This window comes from Salvia hispanica, unplaced genomic scaffold (assembly GCF_023119035.1).
Source record: "Salvia hispanica cultivar TCC Black 2014 unplaced genomic scaffold, UniMelb_Shisp_WGS_1.0 HiC_scaffold_629, whole genome shotgun sequence".
Taxonomy (NCBI): Eukaryota; Viridiplantae; Streptophyta; class Magnoliopsida; order Lamiales; family Lamiaceae; genus Salvia; species Salvia hispanica.
In genome coordinates, this window is record NW_025952387.1 from 1 (window position 1) to 17,000 (window position 17,000).

The 17,000-nt window shown below is 42.6% G+C and overlaps 2 protein-coding genes across 3 annotated transcripts; both read left to right on the forward strand.

Annotated features, from left to right (window-relative positions):
• The first annotated feature begins 1,480 nt into the window (after positions 1-1,480).
• On the forward strand, positions 1,481-5,569 carry LOC125199684 (probable inactive receptor kinase At5g58300). 2 transcript variants are annotated; one of them, XM_048097622.1, is made up of 3 exons: positions 1,481-1,952; positions 3,348-4,667; positions 4,792-5,569. In XM_048097622.1, exons 1-3 carry the CDS (start codon positions 1,940-1,942, stop codon positions 5,409-5,411), a joined length of 1,953 nt encoding a protein of 650 aa, XP_047953579.1. In that variant the 5' UTR covers positions 1,481-1,939; the 3' UTR covers positions 5,412-5,569. The 2 variants fall into 2 exon arrangements, with proteins under 2 accessions (XP_047953579.1, XP_047953580.1); XM_048097623.1 differs by having other exon boundaries at positions 1,481-1,949.
• A 246-nt stretch (positions 5,570-5,815) lies between these two features.
• LOC125199683 lies at positions 5,816-6,601 on the forward strand. Its single transcript, XM_048097621.1, has one exon. The coding sequence runs from the start codon at positions 5,816-5,818 to the stop codon at positions 6,599-6,601; it is 786 nt and encodes a 261-aa protein (XP_047953578.1).
• Positions 6,602-17,000: the final 10,399 nt, after the last annotated feature.

Genomic DNA, 17,000 nt, shown 5'->3' on the forward strand with positions numbered 1-17,000 from the left:
GCTACCGAGAAAGCAATAAAAAAAAGGAGGTCATTTATTAAATTTTAATATTATCCCAATGATAAAAGAATAATACTACATGCCAAATGATTAAAAGGATATACAGCAAAATATTTGGGATTAATATATAAGTCCCCGCAAAATCAAATAAATACAAACGTCATTTTCCATGCAATATGCAGCACGATTAAGTTATTTTATTTTAATGCGACCACTCATATCACAGTCAACATATATTTTTAATTTATTTGTCACTTTATACCTAACAAACACCTTTATGAATATCTATTTGTCTAAATTTTTAATAAAAGTGTTTTAGTTGAGTTAAAGAAAATTTATACTATTACCATATAGATAGATTAATTTTGGGTAAAATTAAGATATTGTAGGAATATGCATGAATGTCTGTAACAAAAAAAATAAAGATAATTAAATAACTAAAATTAAATACGGAGTATGATATAGTAGTATAAATCATTTGAGTATCTCATGGCGTTGACCATATATTCTGTCTAACAATCCCTATTGTCAACATTTGAAATATAGGACCTTTAGTTTTTACAATAATTTGAAGCTTATTTCACAAAAAAAATACCAAAATTTTAAAATGATAGTATTATCAATACAGTATAAACTTTCTACCTTCAAAGCTATTCAAGTATATATGTACCTTCCCCTAATTCTTAATTATGTATAGTATGATTGGATATCCATAAAATATTAGTATTAGCTTACATATTTTTTTAAAAAAACACTACTATTATTTGATCATATTATTTACATAGGAGTATATTTAAGTTAGACTACATGAACCATCCGTCCCGAATAAAGTAATATAGGATTAATATATATAATGAATATGAGAATTAGAAAAATAAATTTTTTATTTAGTAAGTTATGTGAAAAGATGATAAAATAGATAAGAAAAGTTAATACTTCATTCGCTCCATAGTAGTGGAGTCATTTTGCCATTTTGGTACGTTCTATAGTAGTGGGGTCATATTCCTTTTTAGTAAAAGTCAACATATATTTTCTCACTTATTTTTCGCTCTCTCTTACCTTTTTATGTCTATTTTTTTATTTTTGCTACTTTATTATCTTTTTATTTAATACATACACACCCTTTTCTTAATTTCTGTATCAGAAAAAAAAATTTCTTCACTACTACGGAACAAAAATAGTAGTATCTAATTAATTGTATGATTTAAGCCCAACCAATTTATGTTTCCAAAATATTTGTAGTGAAGGTAATAACAATCGAAATATACTGCAGATCCAAAATAGTGTAAATTATTTGACAGATAGATCATGGCTTTACTCTTTTACGCTGTCCAAAATTAATTTATCAATTTTCAGCTGAAAACTCTCTCTCTCTCTCTCTCTCTCTCTCACACACACACACACACACACACACACACACAAAAACACAGTCACACACTCACACACAAACAGTAAAACCCCATCCTACCCTTCACCAACTTCATTCCATCTCCTCTCTTCCTCCTCCCACCCCACCTCACTCTAAAGTGGTTGAGGTGAATCAACTTCACTCACTTAACTCTTGCCCACCTGACCACCTCAGAGAACACTCTCTCTCTCCCCCTCTTCAATTCTTACCTGTCCATTTTCCAGTTTCCAGCTCACTATCAAGAACCCCAAAAAATTCCCTGCTCAAACTTGTGCTAAAAATAATTTCTTGCTACATTTACGCTCCCAGATCTTAGAATTCACCAATTCATGGTGTGAATTGTTGGCAGTTGCAAATGCTGCTGCTTCAGCCAGGCTTATTATGTGAGCTCCACTTCACTCTCAGCCCCCATTTGAAGTTTGGAAGAAAAAGATCAGATTTTTACTCCCAAGTCCAGCATTCTTGAATAAAAAGGCACCCCTCTTTCAACATTCTTGGCTGGAGAATTTAGAATTTTCTGGGCTCCTCGGCATGCTTCGAGGTAGTCGTGCAAAACCCTTCTCTCTAGCTCTGTGTGTGTTTATTGCCAATTTGGTTAGTTGTAGGCAAGAATGTTCAGTGGCAGATCTGAGTCAGAGAGACTTGTACTTGCTTCAGAGGTTGTTATGTTAGTTCTATTTTGCTTAAATAATTACTGAATAAGTCAATTTTTTTGCTACATTTGATGCAACAGAAGCCTCCCTCCATGTCAATTGCAATTCACAAATCTTAGAATTACTGTTTTGTAAATAAAATGGGACTACATTGTTTAACAACTAACCTATAAAGCTCCTTTTTTTACTCTGTAATTCTCTTCAAGAATAATCTCTAGGATTCTGTTTTCATGCCTTTCTTCCTTTTGTTCTGCTTTCTCCTTCTCTGTGTGTGTGAGATTTAAACCTTGCCAGTGCAGATCTCTCAACTCTACAGAAACTCTGCATATCTTGTTTGTGGTATCATGCTTCAAATTAAGGCCATGTTTGATAGGGGTGATAACTCATCTAGGGATGGAAATCCATGAACAAAACTGACATTTTTGTTCATGGATTTCCATCCCTAGATGAGTTATCACCCCTACCAAACATGGATATTGATGCATGTAAATGGGGAAGTTGAATTTTGTTGTTTTAGACTGTGAACTTACTGATACACATTAATGTACATGTAAAAATTTGGTTAATGATTAAGTCTGCTTTTTCCCCCTTTCCTCTTCCTTTTCTGAGCACTAGCTGCAGTTGCTAATCCACTTTCTTACTGAATAAGCTTGTTAAATTACTATGAGTCAGCTACAAGACTGTTGGAAAAAGACTGCATGCCTTTGCCTTTTTGTTGCCACACCTTTTTCTCCCTTTTGGTGCTTGGGTTCATTTTCAGCTCTTCCACAACTTCTTCTTTTATAGAGATGTGTTGTCAACAGCATGCTTCGCCTTTGATGTGTTGAGTGTGATGGATACCTCGGATTCTAGCACCAAATGGTCTTTTTAGGTAGCCAAAGGGGAGTTTTTTAAAACCATCTTGGCCACAATGAGGAATTTAAAACATTCTTACTTTATTAAACCATGTGTGCTTTGTGAGTTTTGCCTCTAGCAGACAGCCTTGTCTTTTTGTCACTGCATTAACGTAATAATGTCTCGAGTTGAAAGTGCCACATCATATGAGATGCTTCCTTTTTTAAGAAAGATGTGATCGTCATTGTGACTCTTCGATTTCCTTGAAACTTAGTGTTTATAACTGTAATCTTTGATACTATTGCACTGCCTTTCGTGCAGAAAAGGGGTTTTCTCGTCTTCTTTTAGTTTCTTTATTCATCAACGAGCTGCTTAAAGTTTATAGTTTGGATTGACTGTAGTTTTTCTTACTTTTGTCTTTACTTCACAAACTAATTTTGCTTTACTTTCAGGAAAACTTCGTTGCTCGGACTGTTTGAATGCTTGGGTGAATTTTCTAATGAAGTGCTGCTCTTCCCATGTAATGCTATGTAATCTCTTGATCTTTGTGGCTCTTTTTCCCGCGGCATGGGGAGACTTGAGCTCAGACAGTCAAGCCCTTTTGGCATTCTCTACAGCCGTACCTCATGGCCGGAAACTCAACTGGAATGCTGGTTCTCCTATCTGCACATCGTGGACAGGAGTCAATTGCAGCGCAGATGGAAATAGTGTGGTTGGTCTACGCCTTCCAGGCATTGGACTTACTGGTCCAATTCCCTCAGACACTATCGGGAAGCTCGATGGCTTGATGGTTCTAAGCTTCCGTTCCAATCGCCTTAGTGGTAGCCTTCCCTCTGATATCCTTTCGCTCCCTTCCCTCCGCTATATCTTCCTCCAAAACAACAACTTCTCTGGCGAAATCCCATCTTTGCTCCCTCCCCGGCTCGCAGTTTTGGATCTTTCATTCAATTCATTGACTGGAAGCATTCCACTAACGTTTCAGAACCTGACACATCTTACAGCATTGAGCCTCCAAAACAATTCACTCTCGGGGCCTATTCCCGATATTGACCTCCCACATCTCAAGCGTCTCAACCTAAGCTACAACCGACTAAATGGTAGCATTCCTTCTTCTTTAAATAACTTTCCGAATTCTACGTTCATTGGAAACACTCTATGTGGACTGCCTCTCAATCCTTGCTCCCCTATTTCTCCACCTTCTCCTGGCCCCACTGCTCCATCTCCGCCTACGGGGAGACAAGCCCCCACGAAGAAACTCTCGCTGGGAGCTATAATTGCTATTGCAGTTGGAGGTGCAGTGCTGCTATTTCTCGTGGCTCTCATTTCATTCCTCTGCTGCTGCAAGAGGAAGCAGAGAGAAGAAGGCGCTGCTCCCAAGATCAAGTCTTCGGGTGTCGGGAGACCCGAGAAACCAAGTGAAGAGTTTGGCAGCGGGGTGCAAGAACCCGAGAAAAACAAACTAGTTTTCTTTGAAGGGTGCTCGTATAACTTTGATCTCGAGGATTTGTTGAGGGCATCGGCCGAAGTGCTAGGGAAGGGTAGCTTTGGGACTGCGTACAAGGCAGTGCTGGAGGAGTCGACTACCGTTGTTGTGAAGAGACTCAAAGAGGTCATCGTCGGGAAGAAAGACTTCGAACAGCAAATGGAAGTAGTTGGGAGAGTCGGACAGCACCCGAATATCGTCCCTTTACGCGCTTACTATTACTCCAAGGATGAAAAGCTCTTGGTCTATGATTACTATCCCAATGGTAGCTTGGCAAGTCTATTGCATGGTAATCTCTCTCTCCCTCTCTCAAATTTGATCAGTGCAAGAGTTCTCACAGTTTTGACAATAAGAAGTAAACTTAGATACACCCTTTTTCTCATTGTCTGCTTTTGCTATTCCTATAAAAACAGGAAATGTGGCTTCTGGGAGAGCTCCACTGGATTGGGATTCAAGAGTGAAGATAACCCTCGGCGCTGCGAGAGGGATAGCGCACGCACATGCCGCTGGTGGTGCGAAATTCACTCATGGAAACATCAAGTCCTCAAATGTCCTCCTCAACCAAGATCTCGATGGTTGCGTGTCCGATTTTGGCCTCGCCCCTCTTATGAACTACCCGGCTACTGCGTCGCGTCAGGCGGGGTACCGGGCGCCGGAGATCATCGAGACGCGGAAGCACACTCACAAATCGGATGTGTACAGCTTTGGAGTGATCCTACTAGAGATGCTGACGGGGAAGCAGCCGATCCAGTCTCCCACACGGGACGACATCGTTGATCTCCCCCGGTGGGTCCAGTCAGTCGTCCGGGAGGAGTGGACGGCCGAGGTCTTTGACGTTGAGCTCATGAGGTTTCAGAACATTGAGGAAGAGATGGTGCAGATGCTGCAGATTGCCATGGCCTGCGTTGCAAAGGTGCCGGACATGCGCCCCACTATGCATGACGTCGTTAGAATGGTCGAGGAGGTCCGGCAGTCAGACTCCGAGAACCGGCCGTCTTCCGATGAAAATAAGTCTAACGTGCAGACCCCTTGATTCATCCTATTCTTCTTGTTCAAGCTCAAGAATGAGGTTTGATTTTTAACGCTTCCCCGGGCACCACACTCGGCTCCGACTTGGAGCCGGTGGCCGGAGGTGCACATGTTTAATGAGAGTGTGAATGTGTCAATGAATTTGGTAATTTTGTAGTTTCATTTATGTTTCCTTTAACAACTGTTGAGATTTGTGGCGGCGGCGGCATTCGTTCGCCCGTTCTATCATCGGCGGACCATCTGGCGTGACCATGTCGGGGCACACCAGCGGTTAGATAGAAGACTACTTTGGCGATAACCCCCGTTATCCAGCAGAGATTTTCCGTCGCCGCTTCAGAATGTCGCAACGGCTATTCATCCATATAGCGAATACATTGGCGCAGCAGTACAGGTGCTTCACATTGCGCAATGATGCTAGCGGCTGACCCGGGTTGTCGACATATCAGAACCGTGTACTGCTATGCCGGACCCGCTGATATGTTCAACAAATACCTACAGTTGGGTGAAACAACTGCTCTGACGGCGCTGAGGCAGTTTTGTAATTGTATCCAGGCCATCTTCGGTCCGGAGTATCTACGGAAGCCAAATGCCGATGAGTGCCAGAGATTGATAGATATGCACGGGCGAGTGCATAATTTTCCGGGGATGATGGGCAGCATCGATTGCATGCACTGGGAGTGGAGGAACTGCCCGGTTGCTTGGAAGGGGCAGTTCACATCTGGATTCAAAGGAAGACACCCAACAATGATACTGGAAGCTGTTGCTGACTACCGACTGCGAATCTGGCATGCCTATTTTGGTGTCGCAGGGTCGACCAACGACATCAACGTACTAGATTCGTCTCATCTCTTCAATGATGAGTGTCGGGGTGAGGGTCCGACGGTCAGATTCATGGCCAACGGGTCGCAGTACAACAGGGCATACTACTTAGCCGATGGGATATACCCTCGTTGGCCCGTGTTTGTCAAGACGATCCGGCAGCCGGTTGGGCCGAAACAATCCTATTTTGCAGCCAAACAAGAGAGTGCTAGGAAGGACGTTGAGCGTGCTTTTTGTATCCTCCAATCGCGATGGGCCATTCTTCGGTGCCCGGTTCGACAATGGCACGAAAATGGTGTCGCCTCCATCATGTATGCATGTATCATTGAAGTGTCTTCTTTTGGTTCTTTCCCTAGTTTTTCGTATGTAATTTAGAGTGTATCCAACTGATCAGGAAGAGATCCCGACCCAGCTGAGTCGTTGGTACGACAACCGGGACCTGGCTTCAAACAAGTTTCCTCAACCCATTTCTACTGATTAGTATAATGGAGGTAAGGGTCGAATCCCACGAGGATGGACACGTTTTGACAACTGCGGTGACTTTCTTGGGTGTTTTGGTTAGCTACCACGCTTGGGTTGAGATTTTACCTAGACAAGAAATAAAGGTGGCGACGCTTCGTGTGGAAGGTGGTTGCGACGCTTCGTGTGGAAGGTGGTTGCGAGTTCTCGCAGCTGATTGGACGTTGCCTGTCACGTCCCTGCTCCACGCGCCCTCCCAGTCTCTGCACTCGCCTACAAGGCTGCAACACGCACCAAAATTCAAAATTCACTCATCACCCCTCTTCCAATTAGCTAGAAATAGTAATAAAGTAAATAAATGGCTCTTTAATACAATTCAGAGTTTCACCCAAGTGGTATCCTCGTGGTCAGTACGAACTCCGAATTAATATTTAGTTCCGAAAAATCTTTTTGTTGTTTTTTTTCTTCTTAACTTAAGTTAAATTACTAAATATTTACAATATTTACATCATTACTAAGGGTATTTGAAGTTTTACCCGGTCAGTAAGTACAAATCATATGACGTTGACCAGGTGGAACTCCAAACCCCTTTCCTACTGGTCATTTAGACGCTATTAAAGTGTAGTGGAATTTCTTCCACTACACACATCTCTTCATTTTCCCTATATATTTTCAATCTATGTCCATTAACGACAAAAGGTTCGGAGTTAGGGATACTCCCTGAAATCTCGACCGCTCCATTAGCACGTAGTGCAGTGATAATGTAAGGTCCTGCCCATTTGGACTTGAGCTTCCCAGGCATTAGCTTCAATCTTGACTGGAAGAGTAGTACTTTCTGACCAACTTGGAGATCCTTGGTTCTCAGATTTTTGTCGTGCCACATCTTTGTTTTCTCCTTGTACCACATGGCTGAGTCGAACGACTCCAATCTGAGTTCTTCCAGCTCTTGTAGTTGTAGCTTCCTTTCCTCTTCACAGGCCTTAGCATCCACGTTAACTTGCTGAACTGCCCAGTATGCTCGGTGTTCAATTCCCACTGGCAAGTGACACATCTTCCCAAAGACGATGCGATAGGGGGACATCCCGATAGGAGTTTTGTAGGCTGTCCGATATGCCCACAGAGCATCTTCCAACCTTGTGCTCCAATTTTTTCTGGAGGGGTTGACCGTCTTCTCTAAAATGCTCTTTATTTCCCTGTTTGAGATCTCTGCTTGCCCGTTGGCTTGAGGGTGGTAAGGACTGGATAGGCGGTGATGAACTCCGTACTTCTTCATCAATGCTTCGACCGTTCGGTTGCAGAAGTGAGTGCCTTGATCGGAGATGATTGCCCTTGGTATTCCAAATCGGCTGAATATATGACTCTTGAGGAATTTGGTGACTTCCTTAGATTCACAAGTGCTTGTGGCTTTGGCTTCTATCCATTTTGATACGTAGTCAACTGCCACCAGGATGTAGGAGTTCCCATAAGATGAGGGAAAAGGACCCATGAAGTCCATACCCCAGATATCGAACACCTCACAAACTATTAATGGAACTTGCGGCATTTCATCCCTCGCGGAGATCCCACCGGTCAGTTGGCAACGGTCATAGCCTTCGCAGAACTCGTATGCATCTCTATTCAGGGTTGGCCAGTAGAATCCGCTATCTAGCACCTTTCTGGCAGTCTTCCTTGGCCCGAAATGTCCCCCACATGCCAAGGAGTGGCAGTGTGTTAGTACATCTCGTTGCTCCCAGTCAGGAACACATCTCCTAATGACCTGGTCTGTTCCTGCCTTCCACAAGTATGGGTCGTCCCAGAAATAATACTTTGCCTCGCTCTTGATCTTCATCCTCTGAGCCTTTGTCACGTTTGGTACCATTGGTAGCTCTCCCGTCACTAGGTAGTTTGCCAAGTCCGCATACCAGGGTTCCTGTCCTACTTTCTCCTTGCCCTTGGTTGTTGCATCCTGACCAGTAAGTCTCATCACTTCTTCCCAATCGATCTTCCTTGCGGAGAAAATCACTTCACATAAATGCTCTTCCGGGAATCGATCTCTCACATCCTCACTGTTCCCTTCTTGTATTATTCTGCTCAAGTGGTCCGCTACCTTGTTTTCAACTCCCTTTTTGTCTTCTACCTCCCAGTCGAATTCTTGTAAAAGCAGCACCCATCTGATCAGTCGGGGCTTTGACTCCTTCTTCGCAATGAGATACTTGATCGCCGCATGATCAGTATAGACGATGACTCTGGATCCCAGTAGGTACTGCCTGAACTTTTCGAATGAATAGACAACCGCAAACATCTCCTTTTCGGTGGTGTCATAATTCCGTTGGGCTTGATTCAAGGTCTTGGATACATAGAATATCACGTACCTTTTCCCCTCAATCTTCTGTCCCAGTACGGCCCCCACTGCATAGTCACTAGCATCGCACATCACCTCGAAGGGGTGATCCCAGTTAGGAGCCTGAATAATCGGTGCAGAAATCAACTTTTCCTTAAGGAGGTTGAAAGCAGCCTTGCAATGCTCGTCGAAAACGAACTCCACCTCGTTCTGGAGAAGTCTGGTAAGGGGTTGGGCAATCTTGGCGAAATCCTTGATAAATCTCCGATAAAATCCAGCATGGCCAAGAAAACCTCTTATTCCTTTCTGATCAGTAGGGAAGGGTAGTTTGGATATGACATCCACTTTAGCTTGATCCACCTGGATTCCCTTTTCTGACACCACGTGTCCTAAGACAATTCCTTCTGTAACCATAAAGTGGCATTTCTCAAAATTTAAAACCAGACTCTTTGCTTGACACCTTTCTAGCACCACATCCAAATGTTGCAAGCACGAGTCGAAAGAGTCTCCATAGACAGTGAAATCATCCATAAAGATCTCTATACAATCTTCAATCAAATCCGAGAATATGCTCATCATGCACCGTTGGAAAGTACCGGGGGCGTTGCATAGGCCAAATGGCATACGCCTATACGCATAGGTTCCAAACGGGCACGTGAACGTGGTCTTATCCTGGTCCTCCGGGTTCACATAGATTTGAAAGTACCCACTGTACCCATCCAAAAAGCAGAAGTACTTCCTCCCAGCCAGTCGCTCCAGCATTTGATCGATGAATGGCAGGGGAAAATGGTCCTTCCTGGTTGCAGTGTTCAGCTTTCGGTAATCTATACACATTCGCCACCCGGTAACTAGTCTGGTGGGCACTAGCTCATTCCTCTCATTCTTGACCACCTGGATCCCTGATTTCTTGGGAACCATATGGATTGGGCTGACCCATTCACTATCTGGTACCGAGTATATAATGCCCAGTGAGAGTAACTTCAAGATTTCCTTCAGTATCTCTTCCCGCATGTTTGGGTTCACCTTTCTTTGAGAATCTCTATGCGCCTTGGCTCCATCCTCCAGCCTAATGTGGTGCATGCAGACGTCCGGGCTTATACCTACCAGGTCCGTAAGGCTCCATCCAATAGCCTTCTTGTTTTTGCCCAGCACAGTTAGTAGTCTTGCCTCTTGCTCTTCAGTCAGCCCGCTATTGATGATTACAGGGAATGAGTCTTCCTCCCCTAGGTAGGCATACTTAAGATTCGCTGGCAACTTTTTCAACTCCACTTGCGGGGGCAGTGTGTCTGTAGGTAAAGGGTTCTTCTTTGAATCCTCCTCTTGCTCTTGTTCAGCATCTGATTTTTCCTCCATACTGGCCGGTACCACGGCCCCTACGGATCCTGCTAGTTCTGACTTCTGACAGAATTCCGTAATTGCTTCTTCGATCTCTTCGTCAGTCAACCCTCGGCTACTGATCAGATCACACCATGCAGCTGCTTCCACATCAGCCTGGGCATACACATCCAAGGCTTGGAGCTTTTCCTGCAATAATTCGGTCTCAAGAAATTCTTGGACTAGGGGGTCAATTACATCAACATAACATAGATTTTCAGAATCTATTGGTTTTTCCATGGCTTCATTGATGTCAAAGACAAATTTCTCACCATTAAAGTCAATGCATATTGTCCCCTCGGCCATATCCACAATTGTCTTAGCCGTTCTTAAAAATGGTCTTCCTAACAATATCCCGCTAGACTCCCTAGCTTCTGGTTCACTCATTTTAATGACATAAAAATCAGCGGGATAAGTAAAGTTTTGTATCCTGACCAATACATTTTCTAACACACCCTCAGGATTGATACATGACCTATCAGCCAGTTGGATCAACACCCTAGTATTTGACAACTTTACCCCCTTTAACCGATTATAAATGGATAACGGCATAACATTGATAGATGCTCCTAAATCACACATTGCATGCTCGATTTTCACATCTCCAATTGTTATGGGTAGGGTAAACATACCTGGGTCGGCTCTCTTGGGTGGTAGTTTCTCCTGCACAATGGCTGACGCTATTCCTTCCACCGTGATCTTTCCATCCTCCCGGGCCTTTCCGGCTATGAACTCCTTTATAAACTCCCCGGAGGGAAGGCAGTCTCACGGCTTGGAGGAATGGTATGGTGACATCCACTTAGATGGTGTTGCTCAGCACCCTTTCTCTACTAGACTCCCAACAGGGTTCTTGAGTTGAGGGTACATCGGACCGCAGTGTAATCTTGCTCACATTTGCCTTTTCAGGTACATGGACTGTAGATGGGAGTTTCCCTGAGTTCCCTTTCATTTTGCCCACCGAGTTAGCGAGCTGGGCCAACTGCCTATTCATCATATACATATTTGCCCTATGCTCCTTCCGGGCACTTTGCATCCCTTGCATTGTTTCGTTACTGGACTGCAAGTCATTTTTAATGCTTTGCTGCGAGGCAAGCATCTCCCCCATCATGTCCTCCATAGACCTCCTTGACCTCGTTTGGCCGATGGAATTGGTTTGAGCTCTGGTGTCAAGGTTATACCGAGGTGGTGGATTTGACTGGTAGCCTCGAGAAATTTTGTTGGTTTTGGTTCCGTGGGTACCTTGGTTATATTGGGCGTGGAGGGTTATACCGGTCGTGGTTGTGCTGGTACTGACTTTGATTTTGGTGGTGGGTGTTATGTTGAGGCCTTGGGTTAAATTTGTTCACGGTTTTGGCTTTGGTTACTGGGTTTGGTTGTTTCGCTTGGGTTAAATTTGTTCTGGTTTTGGTTTTGGTTACTGGGTTTGGTTGTTTCGCTGATGGGGTGGCACATAGGTAGGGTTCGGGTTCTGGTTCTGAGGATGCTGATTTCTTCCTACCCAGTTAGATTGGTAGTCAGGGTTTGTTGGGCCACGGTTGGGATTTTGGTTCGGGTGGGGATTGGGTTGATTTGGAGCCTGATTTTGGTTCTGATTTTGATTTCCATCTCCCCATCGAAAATTTTGGTGGTCCCTCCATGGTGCATCCCTCTTGCTACCCCGGAATCCAGTTCCCGTTGGAATTGTAGTATCCTGCGGCATTTGCTTGCTCCACATCCAGCGGGTTGTCCGGCTGATCATATGGTAGTGTTGGGGCTTCTTGGCCTCCAGTCGGAGAAGGTGGTGGAGTGTTCTGCTTGATTGCAGTCAGCAACTCCTTCTTTAATTCCTCCATCTTCAAATCCATCCATTGCTCCTGATCAGTAGCCGAAGCACTCGCTACCCTTTTTCTGCTGTACCCATCTCTCGCGTTGTCGTACGTCTTCTTCGCATTCAACAGCTTACGTAACACCTTTTTGGCTTCACTTACTCTCAACTGGGTGAAATCACCTCCAGATGATGAATTCGCCAGATCCTTGGTTTCCTTGTTCATCCCCTCATAGAAGGTGTGGTGCACCTCTATCTCCTTCATGCGATGGTTGGGGCATGACTCCAGAAGGCTCATGTACTTCTCCCAGTACTCGCTCAGGGTTTCATCATATTCTTTCCTTATGCACGATATTTTCCTCTTCAATGCACTTGTCTTTGAAGACGGGAAAAACTCGGCTAGGAAAACTGACTTGAAATCGGCCCATGTATTGATAGAGTCGGCTGGCAGGCGCATGAACCAAGTGTTGGCCTCTCCCTTTAGGACAAAAGGTAGGGCTTTCAGTCTGTAATCATCCTCGCTCGCTCCTGCTGGCCGCCTCTGTGCCTTACAGATTTTGCAGAACTCATTTAAGAATTCGTATGGTCCCTCGTAGCTCTTCCCACAGTACGTCGGTAGGATTGCGATAATGTGGGGTTTCACATCGCAGGCGGTCTGGCCTGGGGTAACCACTATGGCTTGTGGGGGATCTCCGTCGGCGTGTGCGGTAAGTGTTGCGAGCTCGGGATCGTCCTCACCTTGGTCAGCCATTCTCACTAGTGTTCTTACTGGTTGGGGTGAAAGCTCCGGGAGTTGGTACTCTAGCTCCTCTTTTTCTTCGTCGCTACTCGTGCCTAGGTCGGACAGTGCTATCGACAGGCCAGAGCCGAGCCACTTCTCATAAACTGGAAACAAAAAGAAAAGAAAAATTATAAATAGTATGTACACCAAAAAGATCACACACACAGATATGAACGTCATCCATCCCCGGCAACGGCGTCATTTTGATGTGCCTTCTTTTGGTTCTTTTCCTAGTTTTTCATATGTAATTTGGAGTGTATCCAACTGATCAGGAAGAGATTCCCGACCCATCTGAGTCGTTGGTACGACAACCGAGACCTGGCTTCAAACAAGTTTCCTCAACCCATTTCTACTGATTAGTATAATGGAGGTAAGGGTCGAATCCCACGAGGATGGACACGTTTTGACAACTGCGGTGACTTTCCTGGGTGTTTTGGTTAGCTACCACGCTTGGGTTGAGATTTTACCTAGACAAGAAATAAAGGTTGCACTCTACTGACTAGTAGGCGTGAAAATAACAGGCATGTGGTGGTGTTCGTGAAAGTAGAGGACAAGGCGTCTCAGAGACATATGGAAAGTAGACAGTTACTAAAAGAGGCAATTTAGACAACAAGGTGTATCTGGTGGCTGGGGCTCTCTGACAGGTCTGGATAGTACAACTGAAAAGTAGGGAACAAAAACAAAAGTAACTTAAAAGTAAAAGAGGTCCAACTAAAGTTAATTTTGACGTTTTCTTCTTCACCAAGTATTTACAAAAATCAAATGAACACAAACACCATGACTAACTTCAGATTCATAAATTCAAACTCAAGATCCATCGATTAAAATGCTTAAACTTAAATTAAACGGTGAAACTGCAACTTTACTTCTACTGACTGACATGCAAGGTGGTAATCACGGCGTAGAAAAGAAACTCATGCACAGAAATTTGACTAAACGTAACTGCAACTTCAAATCAACAACTCTAGATAAGAAAGCACTCAGAAATTAAAAGCAATAACTAGATCTAACTTTCCTAGGCAGAATGAAGCAAACTCGAACCAAAGCGACATGCGAAATAGAAACTTCATAACGTAAATGTTGGAAAATAACAAAGTACTTCAAAAGAGCAACAACGATGAGTGTTTTCAACAAAACCAACGATGAAAACAAGTAAGGATTAAACTAGAAAGCAAAGTAACGATTGTTTGGCCACTTTGGGCGATGATACTACTACACTACTACGATAACTGGCTGGAACGGCGGACTGATGACTTCTCCGGCAGACTCTTGGACGTCAAGTGACCATGGCTGTGGCGAGGAACGAGAGATTGGACAATGCTGAAGGACTGATCTTCTAGAGAGAATTCTACTAAGTGTGTTTAGAACCGAGAACTTCGAACCGAACTCTAAGGAACCAACTCTAAAGGGGCGAACTCCTTCTCTCTCTCCAAGTGGCTTCTTTTATAGGGAGGCTTGCCCTTGCTTTTAGGGTAGACTTCCTCCGCGTTTTGACCTTTTTGCCCTTGTCAATGATCATCCCAGCTATCCTCCTTCTCCATCTCGAGCCTTTTTTTCTGGCATGCATCCTGGTCAGTATTGCACCCTCCTAGCGCCCTTTTCACTTGCGTCACCTGAATCGTCTCCTACTGACTTGGATCTTTTAATCCCGCACACTTTAGCAACTGTTTTGCAGATAATACATGCATTTCACTACATACTGACCAGTAACCAAGGCTTAGAATACGACATATCAATCATATTGCACAATATGATAATAGAGGACGAAGGATATTCTGCAGAGAACTGGGCACCGGAAGAGGGTGCAAGTACGAGTCACGGTGTTGCAAGCGCCCCACTGCAGATGGGTGTACCGCGTAGTGATGCATACTTGATCCAACGGTTCGCCGATATGCGGAGGGAAACATCACATACGACACTGCAGGCTGATATGGTAGAAGAGGTTTGGAATCGTAGGGGAGGAGGGCGTAGAGCGTGATATGCGTTGGGAAAGTAGTTTATTAGAAGTCAAAAATTTTCGTTGTATAATTTTACCCCTTTGTATAATAAAACGAAGATTTTGTTTTAATTTTAGTTCGTATGCATTTTTTCAATTATTATTGTAGTAGAATTAAAATATAAACAAAATGGAAAAAATAAATTTTTTGGTGGCTTGGCCATTTCCACTATAGTGGGAAACATGGGCATTGGTGGCCCGGCCACGATTTTGTGGCCTGGCCACACTTTGTGGTTTGGCCCGGCCATCTATAGTGGACACTATTATTCTCTTAGTTTCTTCATAGTTGAGGCGGAACTTTTCGGCACGGAGTTTTAGAAATGAATGTTGGGTGTTTTAAATAAATAGATAAAAAAGTAAGAGAGAGAAAAAGGTAGAGAGAATAAAGTATAAAGTAACTAAAGTAAAGAGAATTAAAGTAAGAGAGAGTAAAGTAAGAAAGAGGAAAAAATTACCATATAAGGAAACGACTCAACTATGAAGAAACTTCCTGAAATGGTAAAATGACTCAACTATAAAGAAACGGAGGGAGTACAACTTAAAAAAAGCAAACAACCCACAATTTTTTAATATTTTTAAGCCTTCTCCATAACCAAGATTCCCAACTTTTGGAACTCATAAATTTTCTCGTATAAATATGAAATGGGTTTTCCGTACATCAAACTCGTGAATGCTGTGCAAAAAAAGGCATCCAATTATCTTCTCTCTCTATTAGGTTTCTCTGTACTCATTTCCTTAGTCAATCTCCTCACTGCCATCAAACTCACAAGTAAACAAGACTCTTTCCTTCCACTATTTAAAGAGCTCTTTTGACTCGACACAGATTTTAAGAAATTGTTCGATTTTGTGAAAAAAGTGAAGGGAACAATTGAGTGGAATATGAGACCTATTTAAATTTTAAAGTATTAATATTATATTGGATTGTGAGTATTAAAGGTTGGTGAAATATGGGATCCGCATACTAAAAGTGAAATAAAATAAATGTATCAATATATCGTGGACAATTTAAAATGGCAAAATGGTTCTTTAAATGGCGGATAAAGGGAGTATATATTTTAACCTTAAGGGGTAACTGCTTTTAAAGTCACCAACTTTCCATAAATTTCGGTTTTTCCCACAAACTTTAAAAAGTTCGTGTAATGCCACGAACTTTATTGTCGGTTGCCATTTTCCCATGTCAGGTTTTCTGGTCTGATTCAAACTATTCGTTTCCTATTAAGACAATGTACAAATTCTTATTTCTTACTATCGTTATCTTCGTCTTTGAAATAGCTTCGCGTGGGTACCTTATACGCCTCAATCGGAACTCGGATGAAGAAGTTATGGCCATTTGATGAAGGCTGCGACCTTTGTGCGACCTTGTACCATCATAATGGCCATAACTTCTTCATCCGAGTTCCGATTGAGGCGTACAAGGTACCCACACGAAGCTATTTCAAAGACAAAGATAATGATAGTAAGATAAAAGAATTTGGACATTGTCTTAATAGGAAACGAACAGTTTGAATCTAGACCGGAAAACCTGACATGGGAAAATGGCAACCGACAATAAAATTCGTGACATTACACGAACTTTTTAAAGTTCGTGGGAAAATCCGAAATTCATGGAAAGTTGGTGACTTTAAAAGCAGTTACTTACATAAAAGAGGGACGAAAGTTTATACTTGTTCCAAACTGAAAAGAATAAGAAAAATGCAAATATTCTATATGAATAAATATTTAAAAATACTTATATTTACTTGTTTTTATTACGAATTTGATACTTTTCTTATATAAACCTTATGTTTTCATTTTGTATTTTTATTTTACTAACAATATTGATATAATTGTAGAGGAAGCTGAAGTATAGTGCTATATACGATTATTTTTAATCTTATTGATTTATTTTGAAGAATTAACTGCAAATGATAGGAGACATAAACACCATAATATAACTAAGAAACATAAACATCAGACATTAAAAAGGATAAAAAGTGAATGCATACAAACTAAATACAAGACAAAAAAATAACTCCATGTATATATTGAATATTCCAAAAC

Bases quoted from the DNA above. Each gene is read 5' to 3' on its own strand.
- LOC125199684 (XM_048097622.1), top strand. The intron at 4,668-4,791 runs GTAATCTCTCTC...CTATAAAAACAG, and splicing joins CTTGGCAAGTCTATTGCATG to GAAATGTGGCTTCTGGGAGA.
- LOC125199683 (XM_048097621.1), top strand. From the start codon at position 5,816: ATGATGCTAGCGGCTGACCCGGGTTGTCGACATATCAGAACCGTGTAC.